General features: G+C 39.8%; 1 protein-coding gene and 1 long non-coding RNA gene across 5 annotated transcripts; one reads left to right on the top strand and one right to left on the bottom strand.

The window, feature by feature from the left end:
• Positions 1-3,164: 3,164 nt before the first annotated feature.
• LOC310922020 (hypoxanthine-guanine phosphoribosyltransferase-like) lies at positions 3,165-20,666 on the bottom strand. 4 transcript variants are annotated; one of them, XM_083882306.1, is made up of 9 exons: positions 20,539-20,666; positions 17,866-17,972; positions 16,220-16,403; positions 12,123-12,188; positions 11,472-11,489; positions 9,108-9,190; positions 6,638-6,684; positions 4,690-4,766; positions 3,165-4,094 (listed from the first exon to the last, which is right to left on the bottom strand). In XM_083882306.1, the coding sequence occupies exons 1-9, from the start codon at positions 20,563-20,565 to the stop codon at positions 4,047-4,049; spliced, it is 657 nt and encodes a 218-aa protein (XP_083738432.1). In that variant the 5' UTR covers positions 20,566-20,666; the 3' UTR covers positions 3,165-4,046. The 4 variants fall into 4 exon arrangements, with proteins under 4 accessions (XP_083738432.1, XP_083738434.1, XP_083738431.1 ...); XM_083882308.1 differs by lacking the exon at positions 20,539-20,666 and adding an exon at positions 18,182-19,942; XM_083882305.1 differs by lacking the exon at positions 20,539-20,666 and adding an exon at positions 18,097-18,120.
• LOC310922021 lies at positions 20,046-23,378 on the top strand. The gene is made up of 3 exons (XR_014592272.1): positions 20,046-20,280; positions 20,982-21,158; positions 22,069-23,378. It is a non-coding gene; the product is annotated as an uncharacterized lncRNA (long non-coding RNA).
• Positions 23,379-24,388: the final 1,010 nt, after the last annotated feature.

The following is a 24,388-nucleotide window of genomic DNA, read 5'->3' on the forward strand; positions in this document are numbered from 1 at the left end:
AGTTTTCTGCTAAACTGGTACTGTGTCAGAGTTAATACAGTAGCTGTGATTCCTTTGTGTACACACACAAACATGCAGATATTTGTAACCAATACAGGACATTCTTCAGTTACGCTGGCAGTGTTGTCCCCACAAAAAGGTACAGATAATTACTGATAGAAATCTAGTTCTGTCAGGTTTATTCTCAAGAGCAAATTTTTCTTCTACTATTTGGAAGTCATGAGAAGGGATATAAAGATTTGCTCTTCAAGTGGGTGGGTCAAAAATAATTTAAGGTACTAATTATATAACTTTATAAGATGGAGTACTTTGTCATTTGCCTCTTAGAGGTTGAAATGTAGGTATTGGTTGAGAGGTTTGGTTTTTTTCTTTTTTGGGCAGTTCTTTGTGTGTCTTTGTTAAGAGACTTTTGAAAGTGTTTCGGTTTTCTTTTTTATATAAGAAGATGTCAGATTTTCTTGTGGAGTATAAGGAGAGATAGTATGAATGACAAGATACTTGCTGCTTGGAAATATTATTGTGGTATATGCAAAATTTTTTTAGTAATTTCGTTTATTTCCCTGCTTGATAAGTTATAAATTTTGCAGAAACTGTTTTGGAAGTTTTTACTTAGTTTTCCAGCTGGTTGCAGATGAGACCTAGCTCATAAAACTGGTGGTGTTAATTGTCAAAAGGAGTTCTCATCAAAGTTTCTAAGGAGTATCTAATCTCTCAAATCAATTCATGTCAAATTGAGTGAGTGTTTTTGCCTTAGATAGAAATAAATCCTATAGTGTATGTATCTTTCTGAGTTCTCCTAAATAGTGAAGGGAAATCTAGAATAGCAAGAATTCATTGTCTTCCTGCCCTAAGAATAGGCTGAGCAGAGGATTGGCCCACCAGAAACCTTCAATATGATAAAGCTCTAACATCGGAATATTTATTAAGTTAACAAGTTAAGACTAGTCCATAAATACTTCAATAGTAAAGGGGTAAAAGAAGTTTCTGGGGTTTTTTTCACTCTGTAGTTTTTTTGTTGTTGAGTAAATTTTTTTCTCTCTCTAAATTTCCTTTTAACCTGTCCCTCAATCCTCGTTGCAGTTAAAAAAGTGGAAGCTTTCAAAAATTAAATGGTATCAGAAGTGATTCCCTAAAGAGAAAGATGACACCCTAATTTCAGAAAAATGATCATGCAGAAAAATCACAGTACGTTGAATACCTGAATTGAAGATGCAGTTTTACTCAAAGTGCAGCTCTGGCCAGCATAATTAATTGTCAGTTCTAAAAAGGCTTTGCAGCTGGCCTTTGAATTAAAAGACTTTACTGCCTTTTAGTGATGCATGTATAAATATATCCCGGTAAATGGGGATTACCAGTGCCTGTTGAGTGGGAAATACCTGAGGAACGGTGGAGAAAATTACGGTTAAGAAATGTCAAAGACAATTCGTCTGAAAACTAACAACAAGGAAGTGACAAGGAATTAGAGGGCAAGACTGGGTTGGCCGCTGTACTTGCCACCAAGAAGATCATATACTCCTGCTGTGGGTTGCAACCCCATAGGCATGGAGGGTGGAGGTATAAACCATACCAGACCTCTGTTATTCCTTTTTCTGTCACTTCACTCATTCTTTGTCTTTTGCCTTATGGGATATTGGCAAAATCATGCTACAGATACTATTGAAAGTTCTATATGAAAAAACATCGAGGTTCCTTTCTTATTACACATACCCATATTGACAGTCACTGTTATAACCCATCCAAATTAGATAATTGTATTCATAATGAGAAAAATATTAGATTGCGTAAAACTTGAGGACCACTGGTGACTGGTTGGAAAGTAAGTGTCCATAAGAGGAAATAATGGAGGCTAGAAAACAAAGAATATGGCTCAAAGCCAAATGAATTATAAAAGAAGGAGTGGGGAATTGTTATAAACGTGTATTATAAAATTGCTGGAAGCGATAATAAAGACACAGCCATGAAACACGCATGCTCTAAAAAGGTGGACCCAAGGAGGGGCCATGCAAAACAGTTCCTGGAATATGGAAACTAGTTTATGGAATTTTATGAATATTCATATATTGATGTGACAGGAAGGGTATTTAACGAGTGCCTCTGAGAAAGCAAGGGGTGGACTTGGCTAAGTGCCAAGACACCCAGCCAGCCGTACTTTGCTTTCTTTATCTCCTAATTGTCTTAATTATTTTATTAAACATATTTCTTAAAATTTACGAAAAAGTGAACCTCGTTTTTCACATCATGTGAGTAATTGTCTTAACCATGACCAGAAAACCTCTCAAGAGCCAGAGTATTTCCTCTTCTTGGAGATGCACTGCATATTTTTGCAACAAGTCACAGGTTCTTGAACAGGCAGATACACAAAGGTGATTTAGGACAAATCCAGAAATACAATCAGACTTTGTAGTGCATTGGAAGAAAAGCTCTTTGAAAGAATAACCTACAGTATAATTATGATCAGTGTTCTAATATTTGTTAAAGAGAATTCCAATTTACAAATAGATCTCACAAAATGTGGTCATGTGATGTGAATTACATTGTGTGAATTCATATTTTAGGTCTGATATTAACATAATTAATATTAGGTCAGCTGTAACTGAGCAGGCCATGGATGGGCAGTAGTGTGCAGTTCCTGCAAAAGTACAGACTCAAACTTCAAAACCACAGAAAATTCTTTCAAAATAGAATCTTTCAAAAACTCCATTGTGTATTAGGCACTGAGCAGCATTAAATCCAAGGATGTGGTGGGAAAATCCACATGCAGAAGTACAGGAACCAAAAAGCACAGCACAAACACAGGTGTGAGCTGGGTTGCCATGTTCAGAACTGGACTCCACATGAACAGAAGTGCTAATGAAACAAACTAAAATGATTACTTACAAAATGGTTGTGGTTTTTTGTGGGTTTTTTCCCACATGGATATGTTTAATGGACATAGAAACTCCACTCTTCATTTTTTGCCAAGACAGAACAAAGGACTTGCTTCAACTGTTCTCTCTGGAATCTGGTTTGGTTAGAGAATATGCAATTGTTTCAATATCTTCCCATAGCACTTTTATCATCTGCCTCTTAGACAGGATTACATTAACCAAAAGCTCTACAAAGGTAACAAATGTAGAGTCTGCCTTTACTGTTACACGGACTTACAAAAAATATTACTGAGAAGAAAATTTCAAGAGCACTTTAATATACAGAATAAGTGGGATAGATGTGTGAAGCTTATTTTAGAGACAGCCTTTATTTAAAGTACTTTGCTTTGTAGATCTTATAAAGTAAACATTACAATACTTTTTTCCCCCACAAATATATTAAAATTCTTTAAATTTAAAAGGCAATTCCACAGACTGATGGATATCTTTAAAGAAAAAAAAAAAAATCTAACAGAAATAGGCAGCTGAACTAAAAACTAGATTTTAAGCATTCTGTTTTGTCGTTCCATCTTTAAAAAAAAAAGAAAAAAGAAAAAACACACTTTTCACCCAGACTTTCTTTACAGCAATAAGGCAACTCCAGGAGATTTGGATGAGCCCCTTGGAGATTACAGATATTGTAACTGGCTGCTCCTCGTGCTTTGTAACACCCAAAGGTGGAACTATCCATTAATCACAATCACATCTGTGCATTAAAATATAAAACTTAAATTACAGATTTTAAAAATATTACTAATAGACTTCCCTATCATAAAGTGTTTTACATTTACAGTACTTGAACTATTTCAGTTCTGGGTTGATGAGGTTTAAGCATTTTACCACTGCAAGAGTTAGACTGGAGCTCACAAACAGCACAATCCAACCAGGGGCAGCGATAGTCGGTAGTCATAGTGCAATTCAAAATAAGGAGTGCAGAACTGCACTAATTGTTTACATTTCTAAAATATAAATGAACAAGATGAGGTCTTATATTGTACATGCAATAAATTACAGTAAGCATATGGCAATGGAGCTGGGGCAGTCTACAAGTGTAGCTGGTGTACCAGAGCTGAAGCCTGTGAAAGATAGGACTCAGTAAACAAAACATTTTAAAGCTCTGTTGTCACTTGAACTCTGCTTTCATGCTTTGTACTTCTGCTTCCCTGTCTCGCTGATCACACAGATATGCTGAAACAAAATAAAATAAAAAGCTCCTGTTAGGGAAGTAACCAAGGTCTGACATCAGTAACGAGCTTCTGAAAGCAACACAAGTGTGCCGTACACACTTCAGGAGGAAGAATCTTCTGACACTGTTTATGCAGAAAAACTTAGGCCTTTTTTTGGTCCAAAAATATCCACATTGCCTTCTTTTCTCCTCTCCTAATTGTCCTACCCAGGGTCTGCTGGGTTTGGTGAGACCCAGATGAAGAGTTAATGATAAAAAAAATAAAATGTGAGCCCTTCTTAACTTCTTCCCAGGTCTCTCTTCTTTAACTCTGACGTAACTAAGCAAATGCACTTATTTGTTGCAGACATCTGGTGAGACAAGAAGCTTCACATTATTTCAAAGCTGACAGCTGTGCAGCCTCCACTCTGCATGCAGCAAAATAATTTTTTTTGTTTCATTAGAGCTCCAAACACTGCCCTGCTGCTCTCAGGCTTGTTCTCATCACTAGAACATGAGGCATGATTTACAAAGCAGGGAGAATGATGTAAGGAGATTTCCCTTCCTTCCTCCTCCCCAGTTTTAAATGGAGAAAAACATACAGGAAAAATTACTTACGTTCAAATCTCTAAAGTATTCATTGTAATCTAGGGCATATCCCACAACAAATTTGTCTGGCACTTCAAATCCAACAACTGAAAAAGACCGTAAGTCACCAGTGTGTTATAAAAAGAACTTCCTAGAGTTCACTAGACCTTTTTACCGAGACAATATGGAATTTTATAGATATAGATTTTCGCTCATTTTATTTCTTCCACTCAAGTACCCTCAGATTAATATTTCAGCTATTTTACAATTTTAACTTACTTTGTTGTTTTATCCACTAAAGGAAACTAAATAGATGTATTTATTGATTCCCACACAGCTGCCTGGTGCTAATATGCAAGAAATGAATGGAAGCTCTTAAATTTACTGACAGGATATTATTATGAGAATGTAAAATTCCTTGAAAATGTCCTCTGACTTTGCAAATATGTACAAAAGTGCCAATCCTTCCTGGCACTTCCTAGATGCCTGACATCCCAGTGCAGCAGCAGTGGACTCATGAGCACAACACAAGTCCCCCTTATAGCATGATTCAAGAGACAACACCTCTGGGAGTTGGACCTGCACTCCAGACAGGGCTGCAGGAAGGGTCATTTGCAGGTTTCAGAAACAGGTGTGGGCTGGATGCTTTGGGTTTGCTTTTGGCTTTGGTTTGTTGGTGTTTTTTGTGTTTGGTTGTGATTTTTATCTCCCAAAGAATCTGCCTAAAAAGAGGACATCAGCCATTCCAGATTGTCTGAACAGCTCTAGCAGGACACTGTCAGGCAGTACCAGTCCACTCTGTCTACATACACTATAAAATGACAAAAAAATTAAATTATCTAAAATATAAAATTTCCAAAGGTCTTTTCCCCCTTGTGCTAAAATGAAAGACTCCTGAGCAGGAAAGCTGTGTCTTTTTTCTCTCCCTGGCTACAATAAGGAAAATAGGAGGATAAACTGTGCAATTCAAATAAAAGGCTGTGGGCACTTTTGGAAAACCTAAGGTGATGTTTAGCACTTATTGGGCCTCACAATACAGGGATACAATGGAGACCCAGCCATTGCTGCCTTGTTGTCTCCTTCAGAGCTCATATGTCCTGCTCTGGACAGGTTTTCTCTGGGGACAGATAGCAAAACAAGTCATCTGCTGCAAGATGCTCTGAAGGCACCATTAGCCCAGCTAAGCCTATAATGAGATCCCAGGAATGAGGGGCATCCTTGAATGAGGGGAACACCTCAATGAAGCCTCGAGGTATCGAAAAGCTTCACTTACAGAGCATTGTACAACCTTGGAAAGGAGGAGGAAGAAAATGTGATTCTGCTGCTCTATTCACTTCACTTCCATAATGAAAGTAACAGGAATTTAGCCTCTAGAACACAGTTAAAACATACAGCCCTGCCCAAGGCAGGAGGAGCTGTCACTCTCTTACCACTGTCCGCTGTGGATGCTGTTCCTTCACTAACAGTCTTGGGACAGACAGGAGAGGACAAGAAGGGAGTAATTCAGATGCCCAGACATAACCAGTGCCAATTTAGGCATTTTATCACTGTAAACTTTTATCAGACCTGCTACCCCTAGTGATCTTCCCACATTCTTGGGGACAGCCAAATGGCAGGAGGTGGCTAGGCTAAGGCACACAAATCACTCTCAAAAGTGTCAAAAGGTGAATCCAGTGGATTCCACTGACTGAAGCATTTGATTACATGCAATCTGAGAGAATTTGCACATGACAAAAGTGTAACCTAGACCAAAATATCAAAGTTTGATTTTCAATATAATAAAATGTTGCAAATGTTACAAATCCTGATTAACTGTCTCAAAATACATTCCAAATATTTAAATTATCTAAATATGAGCAAACTTTTTCAAGAATAATTAGTGAAAACCTATTTGGAACATCCTTGGACTTTGAGCAAAAGGTACACAATACACAGACATACTTTTAATAATGAAAAATAGTTGTCAAAAGTCACTTACAGTCCGGCCAATATCCCACACTTCGAGGAGTTCTTTTCACCAACAAACTGTAAAATAAAATTAATGTACAACTGAAACATGGAAAAGCACCACATACTAATATATGAGACTGTTTTGATGACAGAGAAGCTGTTAGGCCTAAGTATGCATAACTGACAGCATAATTACACATATTTTAAAGCATTACTTTACTTGGAGGTACAAAAGATCATAATGACAAAATCAAAACTTCCTAGAATCAAGAATGGTTCACAGCCTAAAGGCTAACTAACAGTTCTGCAAGGAAAAGGCTGGGAGACACTGATTTGGATGGATTTTCACTGTGAAAAGTCACTTATTGGGATTTTATATATGTTAGGAACTTCAGGTGCAATTTACCTTGTAGGTTAAGAGGCAACAATCTGGGATGTGGCCCAAGAAAAAAGCCCAACAAAAGCCTAAGTTTTATGAAGCAAAAGTTCAGCTGCTTGAATGTAATCTCAATTGCACTTGCACAACTTGTCCTTAACTGGTTTTCACTGGAAGTACTAATCACCACCATAAAGAAAATGTAATTGATTCTGATGATCAGGGGATACTAGAATTAATGGTCAGAGGGATAAAAAGCATGGAGATACAAAGCTGGGGGTACTGTGGTAGAGAGAAATGCCCTGCTAGCTTAGTTTGATTTGCTTATTATTCAGTAGAGCACATCTATCTCTTATAAGACAATCCCACAGGCCTGACATTTGTCTGTCTGGGAAACAGAGACTTAGGGAGGAAAAGAAAAGGTGGTTGATGGCTGAATGCCAACAGGACCAGCATAACACTGTACACTAAGCACAGACCCTCTTCCCTTCTGGATCACCCCTGAAGATGTGGCTTCATTTGCCACAGTCACAGTTTTGATTTTAGTTTCTGAAACTTCTAATTGAGAGACCTAATTTTTGAGAATTGGTGTATGATTTGATCAAAGAAACCCCAAAATAGTACTAGCATTAGTTAACATCTCCCTACTACAACTACTCAATTGTCTGAAGGAAAATAAATGGAAAACTAAAAAAAAAACCCAAACCAAAACAAAAAAAAAAATCCTCAAAACCCCCAACCCAATCAACAACTGCAACAACAAAACAACCACCAAAAATTAACAAAGAAGAAAATAAATAGAAGAGAGAGAAGTGAAGCAACTAAGACCGTAAGACTATCTAGAATGATCATGTTTCCCTGGTAAAGTCTTTCCCTGGGCAGACCCAAATTACTGCAACACGTTTAAAATACAGAAAATTAGTCTTTGCACATATATATTATATTGTATTGTATTGCATTGCATTGTATTGTATTATAGATCTACACTGTAGTGTTACAACACTTTTCAGTGACAAATTTAAAAACTGGCCATGGAGAAATCCACAATGGCCTCACCTTCAGCAGGTCACCTCCAGATTATCAGCAAGAAGATCTGTTCTGGTAAGTCTAACGACTGCTTTGACATTGTTATGGCAACACAAGCAATTAGATATTACACCCATCTCTGCTTTATCTCTAATACCCAGCAATCATTATACTTTTATTAAAAAAACCACAACCACAGTATAGCAGCACAACAGATGCAATGTAAAAAGAAGTAGGAGGAATGTTGATATTGGTTAATAATACAGTATCATCCTCAATATTTCTTGTAGGTTGCAAGTTATTTAATTATGAAATGTTTTGAAACTAATTGATTAAAGGTATAACTAAGTAGAAAAGCCTGGAAGAGCATATGGCTGGGTGACTCTCACAGAATGACCTCGAAAGCTCAGCTGCATTGTGCACAGTACACACTCATTCATGTTAGTGTGCAAATTAATTAAATTCCACAATTAAAGAAGGAAAAATAGAAAAAATGTCTCCATTGCACAGGTACACCACTGAAGTATAGTGAAGTTGCAGATAGTGCCAGAAGAAACAAACATTTTTGGAGAGACACTACATACAGGTAAGTGACAGCCACTAATTTTTCTTATTCCCCCTTCAAGTTAAAGTCTACATTTATGAACTAAATTTGTGTTGAAAATACCTCTATTAACTTGAGAGGATATTTCTTTTAAGACCAAAAGATTTAAATTCTTCTAGATACTTCTAAACTTGAACTTCAGTGGTAAAAGCCCACAAACCTTACCATAATATGATAGGCAAGAGGTGTTCCAGGCATGCACAAGTTATGCCTTTCTGAAGCACAGGAATTCTTCCAGCAATAAGACTGGAAAAAACGGTGTTTCCAATATCCTTAACATATATATGTGCTTATAACATGCAAAAGTGCTTTAGGAGTTTAAAACAAGTGGTGACTTCAACAGATCACATCACATAGGACTCCTGCAGAAATGTTCCCTCCTGTTTCTCTTCCATGGAAATGTGTTCTATGTTTGTTTTTACTTGTTGGTTTGGGTTTTTTTTTAAACCTTCTTAAGGTGAATACCAGCACAAATACTCATCAAACATTTACCTGGCTACTTTCACCATCTTTGGATTGTACTGTTTAAGTAGAGACAGCAATGTTTTCATTGTTTTACCAGTATCAATTATATCCTGAAAATAAAAACACTCATGTAAGACAGAATATTAAACATGTCAGAGTAGCACTTTCAAATTTCTACCACCAAAACTGCTCATCCACAGCAGCATGAAAATATGGCAAACTGCAGCCTGTAAAAATGCTCACAACCAAATACAAATGGCACAAAACACAGCGCTGAGCTTACACAACCACACTGGGTAAAGTGATCACACACATTAACAAGAGTGCTTAATTGTTGTGGATAACCACGACTTTGTAAGCAGTTGCTGAACAAGCAGTTACTGCAATGACCTTGGCTCCTTCTGGATATTTTATGGCTTGTGGTCCTTGCAGCAATGAGATAATGTTTAATTTGAGTATGATAAGAGTAATGTTAGTCTTGCTGTTGAGCTCAGTTACAGAGTATTCAACGGGAAAAAAAGAAGGGAGAACAGGCAGAAAAACTCGTTATTGCAGTTAAAGGAAAAGGAGTACAGTTTACTTTACAGAGCCAAGAAATATCTGAAGAAATTGCACAGGGAAGTCTGAGTGCAGTTCTGAAGTCTAAAACACACTAAAATAAATTTTGATACGGCATTTTAATCCCATTCACTGCACATATAAACAGAAAATAAAATGAGAATATATGGCTTGAAACTGAAGCATCAGAAATGGCCGTCTCATTTGGACTCAATCACACCATCTTTACAGGGACAGTCCTTGCCCTGGCCTAAAATCAAATCTATTTGAAGTGGAGGCAGACAGCAAAGAAGCAGCAATATCCTGGTTTCAGCCGATTTTCCAATGACTCACAATTAAAATAAAAATTAAACAACAAACTCAACAGAGCGCCTGTTAGCACTACCATTAACACTCAATGATTTTAATCATTAAACTCCACAGAAGTTGAAGATGTACAGGTATATAGATAAAAATCAAAGTTGGTAAATAAACAGCTACTTCCATGCTCAAAGAGAAAAGCAGAACCTATTACTGATTTGCTGTTGTGTGATAAGCTGTTCATAGGAGATGAATCTCCATTTTGTACAGAATTCTTTTGGACATTAAAGGGATGCAATAAAGAAAAGCCTAGCACTCAAGACATTAAATTTCCAATAAATGTGCATTTTATCACTTGACAGATAAAATGGTGATCAGTAAGTGTTCATATCTGAGTGTATAAGATGAGTCACTGGACAGATGACTCACTAAACAAATAAAAAACTAACCTAATCTGGAGATTACATTCATCTGAAATGGAGCAGATACATAATTAAACACATCTGTCTATCTGAAGCAAAATATACTTCAAAGGACACCACTGATCACACAATGACTGCTGTATACATACTATTTTGGTAGGAGTTTTGGAACTGCATGTGCTTCCTGTGGAATAATATAACCTTCTCAAATTAGGAAAATAATACATAGAAACACATTTTATGAGAGGGAACATCCTTTCCTTTGGCTGATGAATCAGTTGTCATAGTTGTTTCTTTGCTTACAAGCATGCCATTTCCATTATTTGGAGCCTTAACATATTATTAGATTGCACATCCGCCTTTCCTGTCTACTGCTGCTGCTTCCCTATCCTGAAATTGTCAATTGTACTCAAGGAAAGTGACATTGGCTGCACATTAGCAGTGGTGTTCATCAAGATAGAGGTATGAAAGCAAGAATTAAGCAATAGCACCTACCAGGCAATCAAACTGAGCTGTACTGCACCTGGTATCACCCAGAGAACCATGACAAGACAGAGGAATGGGAATTTAGCAATTGCAAAATGCTAATTAAGAATTAGAATTCCCTATGTCACTATTCTTTAAACAAACTACACACAGGGACACTGGGCTTAAATCTGTTTTTCACATATTTTAGGATACTCATACCAGGAACTTCTTTCTACCTCTGCAGTTTAATTTCCTAGCTTGCTGTGATGAACCCAGAACAATAACATGCTTAGTATCACTTTTTTTTCAGGCTACTTTTTCAAACAAACAAACAAAAAAAAAAAAAAAAAAAAAAGGGGGGGGGAATAGACATTTTAGAATTGACAAAATCTCAGAAAACTGAAAGAAAATACAAACCATTTTAGATGGATGCTTTCCTGGTTAAATATAGCAATTGAATGCAATTTGAGAATTCAAAACACAGCTTAGTTCAAATTCAGAGACCACTTGCAAAATTCAGGCCTGAAATCAGAAGCTGGAAGCCTTGAAACCAGAAACTAGGTTTTCTGGCTTAGGAACAACTTCTATTAGAACTCTTTTATCTGTCACACATTAGAACTTCCAAGTGAAACATAGTACTTACTTCTACGATCAAAACATTCTGGTAGGAAGAAAAACAAATCCATTAGTATCTAGACAACATACAATTTCTTATTAATCTTCATAACTCATTTTCAGTGCAGTTAAATTTGTACCACCATTTAAGTATGTTTACATGTGTAACTGCAACTGCTTTGTAGTTTAACATTTCTGATGCTCTAATAACAATTAGCTGAGATTCTTCTCAACAGCTCATGTTAAGTACAGTCTTTGAATTATTCAGACTTTGAAAATTCTAGACATATGCAAAAGAGATCAAAACAGAGTCTATACAATTGCTATTCTTCTAGAAAAGTGTCCTACTGCAGACATGTACAATTCTGTCATACCTACATCCTTTACATTGACATACATGTCTTAAAAATCACCTATGTGTGAGGAGAAAGGGAAAGTGATGTATTCTGACAGAGCAGGAGCAGTGGTGCTTTACCCCCTGACATCTGTCTCAATGATCTCCATAGAATCACTGGAGAAAAGCAGATCCTCAATTTAAATTCTCCTTTTTCCTCCTCTTGTCACTGCCTATCATGGGGACCTGTGTTCCTGGCTTGGGGTGCACCTTACACACCTCAACAGTATGAATTCCCACCACTCCTTCAGTGGAACACCAACACAGACACACAGAGAGCTCTACCTTTCCAGTCAAGGTTGAGAGGTCATCTCCCCCAATGACTTTGATATCTCCAGTTGACTGATCATTCTAAGAAAGAGGAGGGTGAACATTAGCATGACAAGAATTAAACTGATTTTCTTCTTGCAGTAAATGTCAAAACTGTGAAGTACACAACTAGTAAATGCTAAAGCTTTCAGAAGCAGGCAGCAACAGCATCCCTCTATGAACAAAGAAATTACAAGTGATCAACTTCAAAGATGGTATTTCAGATTAAAGACTGTTTGACAAGAGATTTGCATGAACATAGGCATTATCTCTCATCTGTGACCATTATATACACATATGTATCTAAAAAGCAGGGACTTACTATGCATTCTCTACTGATATAGAAACAGGACAAAAGGCACTTCTGGTTTCCCAGCTACAGCATGCTATATAGCTGGTAATTTACATTTTAAACTTTATTGCTTTAGAAAATCTTACTCTGAATAAGAATAGGCAATCATAACAAGAATAGCCAGCAAACAAGGCACTAATTGCTATTTAGAACAATGAGCTACAAAAATAGCCAGAAAAGCTTATACTTAGTTTACAGCCAATATTGGTAACAAATCAAATTACTTCTTATAGAATTGAAGAGTAACACAGGTACACCATCACTACACTGCACTTTGCTTCAGTAATTCTAAACTGTGATAAAAATGTAAATGAACTGTTATATAGGAAAGTTAAAAACAGCTGCTAGGAGTGCCTCACAAATCTTTGCAGTTTATTAAACTCACTCAACTGACTTTAAATCTTGACAATGTCTCACAGTTCCTATTAGATCTCATATGCAGGTGCTAAGTTCCTGAGCAATGAAAGGGTGAAAAAACAGTTAAAGATTTCTGACATTGGTTGTAACCAGATTTCCACTGGCAAGAACTTTGTTTAATCATTAAACAATGTTTTAATTATCTTCAGGAGCCTTATTTCTGTGTTCAGTACTGGTAAGACTTTATTGCTTCATGTTTAAACACATAAAAGTTTTACTGTTTAGATTCGTTTGCACTGCCTCCTTGTTGTCACTTGGAAAACAATGTTTTACAAGATTGTAACTCCTGACTCAAGTGACTCCAAGATCACCTTTTAAAGTGGTATTTTAAGTTCCTCACAGTATCTGCTGTAAGGTTTGGTTAGCAGAGACCTTTCAGAATAGTGCTGTGACCAGCCTAACCAGAGTTTACCATGTACGCCACCAAAAATCCCTATTTTCACCAGTGACAGTGCAACACATCCACTGTCTTGGCTGCCCTTCATGACTATACAAGCAACATTTGCTCATTTCCATGCTTAAATGCAGGAGACTGGTGAAAAGCCATTGTTCTTGTAACACAAACAGAATAAACTGTTTGTCAAGAATACTGAGAGCCAGATCTGATCACAAACACTATCTTTCCATTTCTTAACAGTCTGCCAGACCATTAGAATTCATCCATAAGGACTTTGAAAACTGGAGTTACAAGTAAAGTTTAATCATAGCTTGATCATGTCAGTATTCTTCGAGAATTATTTTGGGTGCAGCACAGTATGAACTTTGCATTGCAACACAAAAAAAACCCCCCATATGCTTGTAAATATTAAATGATCAGTTTGAAACAAGAATAGAACTTCAATTACATCAATTACAGAACCATTACAAAAGTTCATCTGGTTCATTTATGCAACAAGGATATTTTTAACATCTTTTATCTAGTCTGTAAAGGCAGGCAGCATGATCCAGTAATCACATCCAGAGACAGCAACAAGAGAGTTGAAAGCTCCACTTTCAACTGTCCATTACAGTTTGTGATGATTTTCACACCACTGAACACAGATGCCTTCCTGTAGCAAAGCACAGATCATAACTACAGAGCAGATTTAGCACTCTGACTCTGTTACTCATGGAAGACTCAGTCAAGCTGTTACATACATGTCCACGATAGGATAATCTTATCCAGTCTATCAAGTTATGCAATCTAAAAGACCTAAATTTGGATATTAATAACCACCTAAGAGAGTCTACAGAAAAGAAATGCTCATGATTAGTGTAGTGGAGGCATCACATAACAGCAGCTCCTCACTCATCCAGAACAAGAAAACATTATTTTATAGAACTGGCTGACAAAATCAAAAACCCTCAAGCCAACACCTCAAGGAAAGCGTTTGGCTTCAAAAGCCGTCTACATTTCTCTGCTTTTCTCCTCATCCACTTGTTTCTATAGTAAAAACAGGATTGTAATCTCCATAAAACTCACTTTGCTGCTCACTCCCCTATTAATATCTAGGCACTGTAGTTCTGAGGGGGAATAAACAAAACCAGCTATAGTAAAGAAATGAACCAAAACACACCTGGGACACCAGTAAAAAGTCAGCCTTGCTTTTTAGCAGAGACTTTTTCCAGGTGTTTCAAACTGTTTCTCCAGTATTTTTTTCTGAGTTAGAAAGTAGAGAGCATGAAGGGTGTAGTCTTTGTACTGATTTTTTAAACAAGGGAAGTAAGTTATTGGAAGCATTCCTAAGTGGAGAAAGCAGAAGATACACAATTTTCTCTCCAAGAAAAAACAGGTGGAAGTCATAATTTCCTATTCTTTAACCTACTATTCTGTAATAGAGACATTCAGTTTTCTGCAGCTTTTACAGGCAGCATATATGGGCATGTGGGGGCTTTGGGGTGAAGTGGACTGGAGGCAGGAGCCTCCCCTTTTGGGAGGCACAGAAGAAAAGAGGCTCAGACTGCTCTCCCTCACTGATTTTAACACAGTGCACAAGCACAAAGTGCCTTGTGAGATACAACCAAAGGCTGGCATGAGCCCTTCTGCCCAGCCTTGCACTCTCATTAAAGCACATAACTAAATTAGTGCCTCGTGCTCTGCAAACCTGAGTGTGGTCTCCAGGAAACCCCTAGACAGGCAGCTGTGTGTGCACCTCGGGAAGCCAGGGCTGCTTGTCCTGCAAAAGGACTGGACCAAAGCCCCATGCAGCTCTTGGCTTTGTCATGACATCTTAACAGAAAGCTTGATAGCAATCATGGATTTATCAAGTTCTGCAACAGTCCAGACTAAGTTTGTAAATAATTCCATCTCAGGTTTCACAGTTTAATGAAACAAAGGATGAGAGTGATTTTTTCAATTCAGTTATCTGTATTTTTCTGCTGGAATAGGGACTGGTCTATGGCTGTAACAAGTAACCCTGACTTCAATGCAAAGCTGCCGATATAGAACAAACAGCATAACATTGTGAAACAATGTATTCAAACACTCTAAACTGAAACAAAAAAAAAAGTCATTATTTCCATCTTATAGATGGTCTTAGGAAAAAAAAATAATCTGAAATCCCCAAAACATGAGACTTGGCTGTCAGTAAGCTGGAAATCATACAGTGTTGACAAACACCTGCTTCTTCCCCTGACCTGCACAACATAACCCTATGCTTCCTTCTATAAAACCTAAGTTAGCTCATGTTACAGAATGTTCTGTTTCCCTATAAAGTTGAATACCTGTGTTCAGAATCAAAAGAAATTCTTTCCCTAAAAATCTAAACCCAAGGCAACCTATGCCTTGTCTTGAAAAGGTAATACCATATTCAGGGGCTATTAATCACTAATCTAGGTTTCTGTATCTAGTGTTTCCTCATGGCCAAATACAACTAATTTTGTTAATTGTTTGGTTCATCCAAACAAAAATGAGATAGGGAACTATTTCTGCAGCTTTCAAGTCATCCTGTCCAAGAATGATGTCTGGGCCATATAAATACTCCGAGACTTAAATCTTTGTAACAATAGTTGCAGGAGAATTCTCTGTACCAGTCTAGAGCCACAGCTTTAGAGATGAGGTAGAGGGCAGAGAGGAAATCGTTGAACAAGTAAAGGGTCTCTTTCCTCAGCATAATGATTTTACCGGGGTGAGGAGATATCAAGGTCTAAAAGAAAACACATTATATAATAAGGTAGAGAAAGAGTAAATTGGCTTGTGACTCTTAATTCCCTTAATTATTTGTTTAATATTAGCATATTAGGGCAGTAACAATATTAAACCACCTCTTTTAATAATTTGTAGTCAACTTAGCTAAAAATTCCACAGTACTGCATAGATACTTACACAGTAACTCTTCAACCTAATGAAGTCGACTGTCATAGGGATTGATTTGTCACTGTTTCTGTTCAGGGCTTTGATGTAGTCTAATAAATCAGCAAAAAATTTATAGCCACCCTTGAGTACACAGAGTGCCACAATGTGGTGTCCTCCCATGCCTTTCATAATTTCTCGTGCCAGTCTCTCTGTCCTAAACAAAACCAAGGAAGAGTGAGCTGTCAGAACATTTCATTTGTTCATCACAGCAGCAGCATTTGATACTCCTAGCAGCAGCAAATACACGCAGCAAACTTGGAAACACATTTTGCTTGGAAATATTTGCCCACCACTTCTGTCACTTTTACACGTTACTGGTCAACAAAGTTTTGCTTTTCAAGGTTAATCCAACAGCAGCGCTGTCAAATGCTCTTGTTTTCCTACGTCATGGGCAGCCGAAGCAAACCTTAACACCCTGAAACTGTTTCACTATCAGATATGAGACATGAAGGTGTGTTTTCTCCTTCCAAAGACAGGTTCAGCTTCCATGCAAAGAGCAATGTAAGCTAACACAACCCCAAGGGCAGTAGCCCTCACCAGCTGGCGAGCAAGAAAACTCTCAAATTGTAAACTGAAAAGTTTATGTTTATTTGCCAAATCAGAATGCCAGAAACTTGTCCTGAAAGCAGAATACAATACTAGCAAGGCAGAGCAAGAGAACGCTGCACCGTTTTTCTGCAATAATTGTTTCTAAATTTATTTTGCCATTTATTTTAGAAAGCATAGTCTGCATTTATTGTGTGCCAGCTGACATAAGGTTTCTCAGAGAAAGCCAACCATTATAAACTTTATGTCAATTCCTTAATGACCTGTACTTTGTCCAATTTTTTCCTCTATATGGACTTCCAGTGTAAAATTTTAATATTTAAAAAGAAACTTTTTTTATAGGGATGTTCATTGTATCTAGTCAAACAGAACCACGCAAAATCTAAATGCATTCCTAGTCACAAGATCCTCTGGAAGACCCATCCAGCACCACTCATAAAAGGCTTAAATTCACTGAATTTGTTGTTCATTCTCATAAAGGAAATTAGCAACTTTCAAATACAAGGTAAAACAAAAATGTCTTGTAGGCTTATGAACACATTTCTGATCACACAAGATAAAACTTGCACAGCACATCACAGATTTCAGCAACCACAGAAGTGACAGATTGATATTTGCAGAGGACAATGTCTTTCTTGGAAGGCAGGAGAAAGTTGTGCATTATTTATCTACCACATCAACATGAGAGAGTCTGAAATTATGTGCTTAATAGTTTACTGTTATTAATATCTTATGGAAATTCAAGAGACTAAATTTTCAGACTGATCTGACACAACAAAATGTCTTCTAGTTAGATTTTAAGAAGGTCAAACATCAAAGAAACACTGGAAAAAAAGTCCTAAGTTGCTACATACTACAAAATTTCGCTTGAGAATTATGACTAATTTTCAAAGAATAGCATGACTGCAAATGAACAAACTCTTAGAGGCCAAAAAAAAAAATATTAATTGTACATTTGAGTCTCTAATTAAATGTAATCTATTTAGACCGTCTCCAAGCAGCAAAATTATCACTGGAAGATGTTGATTCCAGTTTCATGCAATCAGTGTACTGTCTGAAGTCAAACAAACCTGTCCATGATGAGCCCATGAGGAATATAGACTTTTTCCAAATCATCTGCATAATGTTTAGGTATGCAGAACAACTCCAGGTCATAACCTTGTTCATCATCGCCAATCTGAAAAGGAAATAAGGTGAGATTTCCACGAAGCCTTATAGAAAGTCTGTGCTGAGAAACTTCATGTCCTTTGCTTTATTCAGTAAAAAATATCAAACCCATGAGTAAAACCTATCAAACTCACAATGTTCATCAGAACCACCTTACTTTCCCCCTCTAAAAACATGCTACACTGAACGCAGAGTAATCTAAGAGTTCACAAGGCTTACTTGAAATATTGTGAGTTGTTATGCAATGCGTGTGTCCTGGTTTAGGGCAAATTTGGGAGGAAATCTCCAAATAGGGTTCCTCTGAAGAAGCAAACCCAAACGGCCCCTCCCCCGATTGGTCCGGGGAAAAAAAATCTCCTTAGAGAAAAGTGGAAAAAACTATTTATTTAACAAAGTGCCCACAAGCACAAAAAATGAATAATATGAAACAATAAAACTTCTCATTCTGAAGTGAGATGGCAAATTGAGAAAGTTCTTGCCGTGGGTGTAGCTCAGCTCTCTCAGTCTCTTATCAGTCCCTCTGGCGCTGGAAAAATGCCGAGGTCCAGGCCCCGGTGGGCCACAGGTGTGAGCTCCCGGTGCTCTTCTGGGTTTTTCAGTCCAGAGCAGGTTTAAACAGTCCCAAGAAAAAGAAAAAAAAAAAAAAAAAAGTCCAGGGAACTTCTCTGCCTCAGCTAGCTAAACTAACTAAAAGCAATGGAGATCTCTGTCCCGCTGGCTGTCTGTTTTCAGACGAACACAGTCCAGGAGAAGGAAATGTGTAGGAGTGAACGCTGTTTCTCAAAACAAACTGCGCTGCTTCTTACTCCACCTTCGCTCTCAGAACCAGTCTTAAAGGTACAGAACACAATATCCAACACAAACAGAACAGACGATTGGGGATACAAGCATCATAAAGTCACCCTAGGACAGCATGAAATACAAGGTTCTCCTCCAGTAGAGAGCAGGAAAGTGAAGTTACTACACCTCGGAGAAACTCTATATTCCATTACAAAAATAAGCTTTTTAACCCCTTTGATTTTCCTAGGGTAATGCAAAACCTGCGTCTGCAATTAAGCAAGTAGAGGTTATGACATGGACACCTTCCAAATCTCCATAACACTCGATCACAACAAAACACACGAGACAGCTTGCAGGACAAGACAAGAGAGCTACGGGAGCATGACAAGTTATGCTGCTATGAAGCAACTCTGCTCTGACCAAAATGGGGAGGTTCAAGATCATTCAGAATCCGAAATTAAAGCTTTCAGAAACCTGTTCCACATGGGCAAACTCCCTATATGAAACAGCCTGCAACACTGGCAAGTGCATATTATTTAGGACAAGGGATTAGCATACATACATAATGATACCGAACACTGCTGAGGTTCAGGGCACACTGTCACATCAGAGTCTTCCTCGAACCCTAACCCTGGTGCAGCTTGAACATGGTGTGTTTTTTTAATTACTTCCCTCTCTGGTTATGTAGCTGAACACTACTATGTGAAAAAGAATTTCAGAGGGAAAATAGGTTAGTGCTGATAGTTCACCAGGGCAGGCATTTTAAGCATCCATTTTAGCTACAAGTACCCTTGCAGGACTCAAATCTTATTTCAGTGTCTGTGGAAACACTTACCTGGCTAGTAGTCAGACAACTGTTTACATGGGGTTTTTGTTGAATAATCTTTAATTAGTATTTCATCTAGGGAATTTCATTATTATTTCACCCTCCCATCCAAAACTGACCCTGTGTGAGCTACACACACACCTCGAGCTCATGGCCCCTGCAGTCCACAGGGACTTATTTTAAGACATAAGGCAGGTCCTTCCCAAGACTCATGGGGTTTTTCTTTGGTGAGACCCATCGTTATATCCAGCGTGTCTACTAAACCTTCTGTTCTGCATCTGGCAGGGAATGGGTCCTTCCTACAGGTTTTATCAGGTTTTTTATGGACTGCAGGTATTTATGTCGCAACCTCGTGGCCGTCACAGCTCTCGACCATCAGATACCGTACGCACTTCATCAGCATTGGCACTTGCTTAAAAACGATAAATAAAAATGAGCATTAGCTCATTAAGCACCTTAGCAGATGCGGCAATTACGCAAAAATATAAAGGATGCTGCTCCTGCAGAACCAGACCCAGCTCACACACGTGGGGTTCTTCCGACCAGAGCCTCTGGCACGCCGCGAACAGCGACAGGAATAGGAAGTTGTGCCGCGCTGGGGGAAGTTCTTCCACCTTCGCTCCGGAGGCGCCAACGCCGGCTTTACCCAGCGCCCTCGGGCTCCGGATTTCCCCGGATCCCACCCCGAGGACCCCGCGGCCGCTCCGGGAAGGTACGCGCCCGGCCGGGGGCAGGGACGGGCAGCCCCGGGCCCGGCGCCGGGAGGCCGGGGCTGCCCTCAAGGTGACTCCGCGAGGCGGCGGCTCCCGGTGCCCAGGCACGCGACAGGACACGACACAACACACGATACGACACGCCATGCCACCCCCCGCATTCCCTCACAGATCACCGTATTCCGGGGGGCAGGCGGGGGATAGCGGCCCCGGCGCCCAACATCCCCCGTCCCGCGGGCGGCAGCTCCCGCACTCACCACGATGCAGGGGCTGGGGGTCGCCATGAAGCGCGGCCCCGCCGGCGGCGGCTGCGGGCAGCTCGGAGCGGCGGGAGCGGGCGCTGGGAGCGACAGGAGCGGCGGCGGTAGTGGGCGAAGGGAGCAGGAGGCGCCGCGCCCTCCGCGCTCCCCGCCCTCAACATGGCCGCGGCGGAGCCGCCCTCAGCAATGCCATGCAGCGGCCCTGGGCGCGGGGAACAGTCCGAGGGACGGGGGAGAGGGGACACATTACCGGAGCTGTTCTGTCGGTGAGGCTGTCCCCATCCCAGCAGGGTGCAGGTGTCCCCGCGCTGTCCCACGTCCCCACTTATGGTCTTGAGAGTTGACCTTTCCCTCCCACAGCACGATGTGCCTTCCCCGTCCCCTCAGGATGACATGGGAAGGTGACAGTGCTGTGTCCAGTTCTGGGCTCCTCAATTTAGGAAGGACATTGAGGTGCTGGAACGAGTCCAGAGAAGGGCAACGGAGCTGGGGAAGGGTCTGGAGCACAAGTCTGATGAGGAGCTCTCAAGGAAGCTGAGGATGTTTGGCCTGGAGAAAGGACACTCAGGGAGGACCTTATCGCTCTGTACAACTCCCCGACAGGAGGCTGTAGCCAGGTGAGTGTCGGGCTCTTCTCCCGGGAAATCAGCGACAGGACAAGGGGACACAGTCTTAAGAACAGGTTTAGGTTGGGCATTAGTGTAATGAATGCTAGGAGACCAGCTCCTTAGTGATTTCAGCTTTATTAGGAACAGTCTGGGAAGGGGGCCTGTGGGGTGCACGCACACCACCGCTGCTCCTGATACGGGGTGGAGGAGGAGGATGTCAGCTCTGTCGTCTGGCAGATCTGAGTCTTCCTTCCTCATAGGAGTTCCCAAGAAGACGCCTGCTGGTTTCAGGCTCAGGGTCCCCATGTCACTCCTGGCTCACTTTGGTTAGGGTGACAAAGGAGAAGGATCCTGACTAGAGCTTTGATGTCCTCCGATGTCCCTTCTGGTTAGAAGTGTCACTTCAGCTCTTTACCTGTACTGTGGCTCATGGCTCGTTGTTTTTAGGGGTCTTCACTAGGCAAACTCCCTCTCCCCTAAGTCCCATGGGAATCTGACATTTGCATACTAGGTGACGTCATCCTCCTCCTCATGGTCTCGGGTGGTTCACTATCTTGGAGGAGAGGGGAGTAGTGGGGGCCATACCTGCCGGTAAGGGAATTTACACAACAACTCATTCAACCAACAACTCATTATCCTCATTAACTTATAACATTGGAACTTTGTATCGACTTTCTAACAATTTATTCTCTACATTAGGAGGAATTTCTTCACAGAAAGGGTTATTAGACATTGGACTGTGCTGCCCAGGGTGGTGTTGGAGTCACCATTCCTGGAGGTTTTTCAGGAAAGACTGAATGTGGCACTCAGTGCCATGGTCTGGTTGACTAGGTGATTTTGGGCCATCAGTTTGGCTCGATGATCTTGGAGTTTTTTTCTAACCTAATTGATTCTGTGCTTCTGTGATTCCTATGTCTAGGGGGAACAGGATGGGTAACTGCTGTCATTCCAGAACCAGGCACAGGGATGCACATCCATCAAGTGTTCACATCCATGGAGGGGCTCCACAGACAGAAGTAAAATAATAAGAAAGCATGGATAGTTCCAGTGGTCTCAAATGAGAGAAAGAAAAAAAAGTGTCAACTTTTCCTGTAGATGTGGACAATAAGGACAATACAACAGTGCAAATGGAAATTTGTGATTTTTTATGTTATGTAGTAGCTGAAGACTTTCCCTCTCTTTCTCTAAGGGGTGGAAACCAAGTTTTATTTTATGCTGCATAAAATCTTGGTGTCAAGAAAAGGATAACAATTCTTAAAAATAACTTTACTCATAAAGAACTGTAGCAATCGCCCTCTGATATGCATCTAGCATTACTACTGTTGGCTCAGAAAATACAATGAAATCAAATTAAGTGTTTCTTTGTATGAAACAACCAATTTAAGCTAATTTTAACTAAGCAAATGGGCATGATCCCTCATGAGTGCTGTATCGTTACAGTCTGGGTGGGTTAACTGGAGTGGGTGGAAGGAGCCTTTATCGAGTTGCCTGGAGCAGCAGAATGAAACATGCCCTGCAGCTAAGGGATATCAGGAATGTGTCATAGCTGGACTGTTTCCAGAAGGCCAGGAAGAACAGCTGCCCTGTCAAATTCAGGAAGATCCTGACATTAGTGGGCAGTGGGCAGTATCTATGGAGAGACTGTAACCTCAGAAGAATTGCAGCATCTGATTGTATTTGTTACTGAAGACATTTCTCATTAATGACTAAGATCAATGTCTGCCATGAAAAGTAGCATCCAACAGCACCTTTCTGATGCCATGCAGGAGTTGTTGGCTTGACTTCCATGCATTTTCTCCCCAGCAAACAAAACCATTAGTCCTGTTTTGCCCTTCTGGATGAGCAATTTCTTTGTTCCTCCTGCCAAGCATCACATTCCTGGATCCAAAGCATTTCTGGTCCCGCTGGCACCTCATTATGGAGGGAAAAACAGATTTACAAAAGCAAAAGTATTTGCTGATATTACAGCAAGTTGATTGGCTGAGATCAGCACCAGATTTAGTAGATGACCAAGTTTGCTCTTGCTGGTTATGAGGCCACTGAGGCTTGCAGGGCAGGGTGAGGGAGGGGGTTCAGAGGTACCTGTGACCTGCACATTTTCTGTCTAGATGATGCATAAGGTGGGAAAGCCAAAGTTTTGATTTCTCTGGTATGTGATGCCACAGCTTTTTACAAGGCAAAATAATGTAATAAATGTGCAGGGTGTTTTGTCTCTGAGTAGACTCTTAATTTCATAATTATTTTGTCCTCTATTGCCAGCCAGCCAGTGCTTAGGCCCAGTGAACCATGGCCTGTGTGAGCAGCAGTTGAAAATAATTTTGTTAACAGACTTTAAAAAACTTTTCTTGCTAACCACATGTCCTCACTGGTGGGGTACCTGGCAGTAGCAGCTGAGTATTCATCTTTTGGAGTTGCCTGAAATGGTGTGCACTGGGTCAGATCTTCAGGTCAGTGCCCATTTGCCAATACCCTGCTTTTCTCCTCATTCTTCCCTTCCAGCTTTGCCATTGCTGCTGGGTGACTCACAGGGAATCAGCAGAATTTATCTGCTAGTTTTGTTTCACAAAACAAGTCTCCTAAAAAAAGCAGAGTACAATTTTCAGCAGATTAACTAGACCAGCAGGACTCCAGAAATTTGTCTGTGCAGACAGAATGAGGGGAAATGAAGAATTCCAGGGATATTAACCCAGTCCTGAGAGGAGCACCACCATTTTTAATCAAGAGGAAAACCAAAAAGAAGTATCTGATTAAATTATATAGAGAGCATTCGCTAGAATGTGAATTTAATGCACAAGCATCCTATCTTCTTCATGGATGCAAAGAAATCCTTCCACTCTGATTAGCAGTTTAAATAGCGTATAATTATTTTTCTAGCCAAATGTTTCAAATGGGAGAGAAAGCCAGATGAACCAAAACATAATTTAAAAAGAGACACACCATTCCTAAGAAATAGGGAATAGATGTTATTCGTTGCAAAATACCTTTTAAAATCGTGTTCTTGTTCTCTGTATTGTTGATTCCTGTGAAAATTTGTCATCACACTGATTCTCAGTGGTGACAGTCTCCATGGATTTTGGAAAGTGGTACCTATCTACTTGATTTCAAGACTGGGGTATCCTGGATGGTTAGAGTTTATCAAATTTTCTCTCACTGCCCAGATAATAAGTGGCAATTTACTTACCAAACCTAAGATAAGCAAAACCTCTGAACTGATGTACTTCTCTGGAGCTTTAGATAAC

This window comes from Zosterops lateralis (genome assembly GCF_965231275.1).
Source record: "Zosterops lateralis genome assembly, chromosome: W".
NCBI classification, from domain to species: domain Eukaryota; kingdom Metazoa; phylum Chordata; class Aves; order Passeriformes; family Zosteropidae; genus Zosterops; species Zosterops lateralis.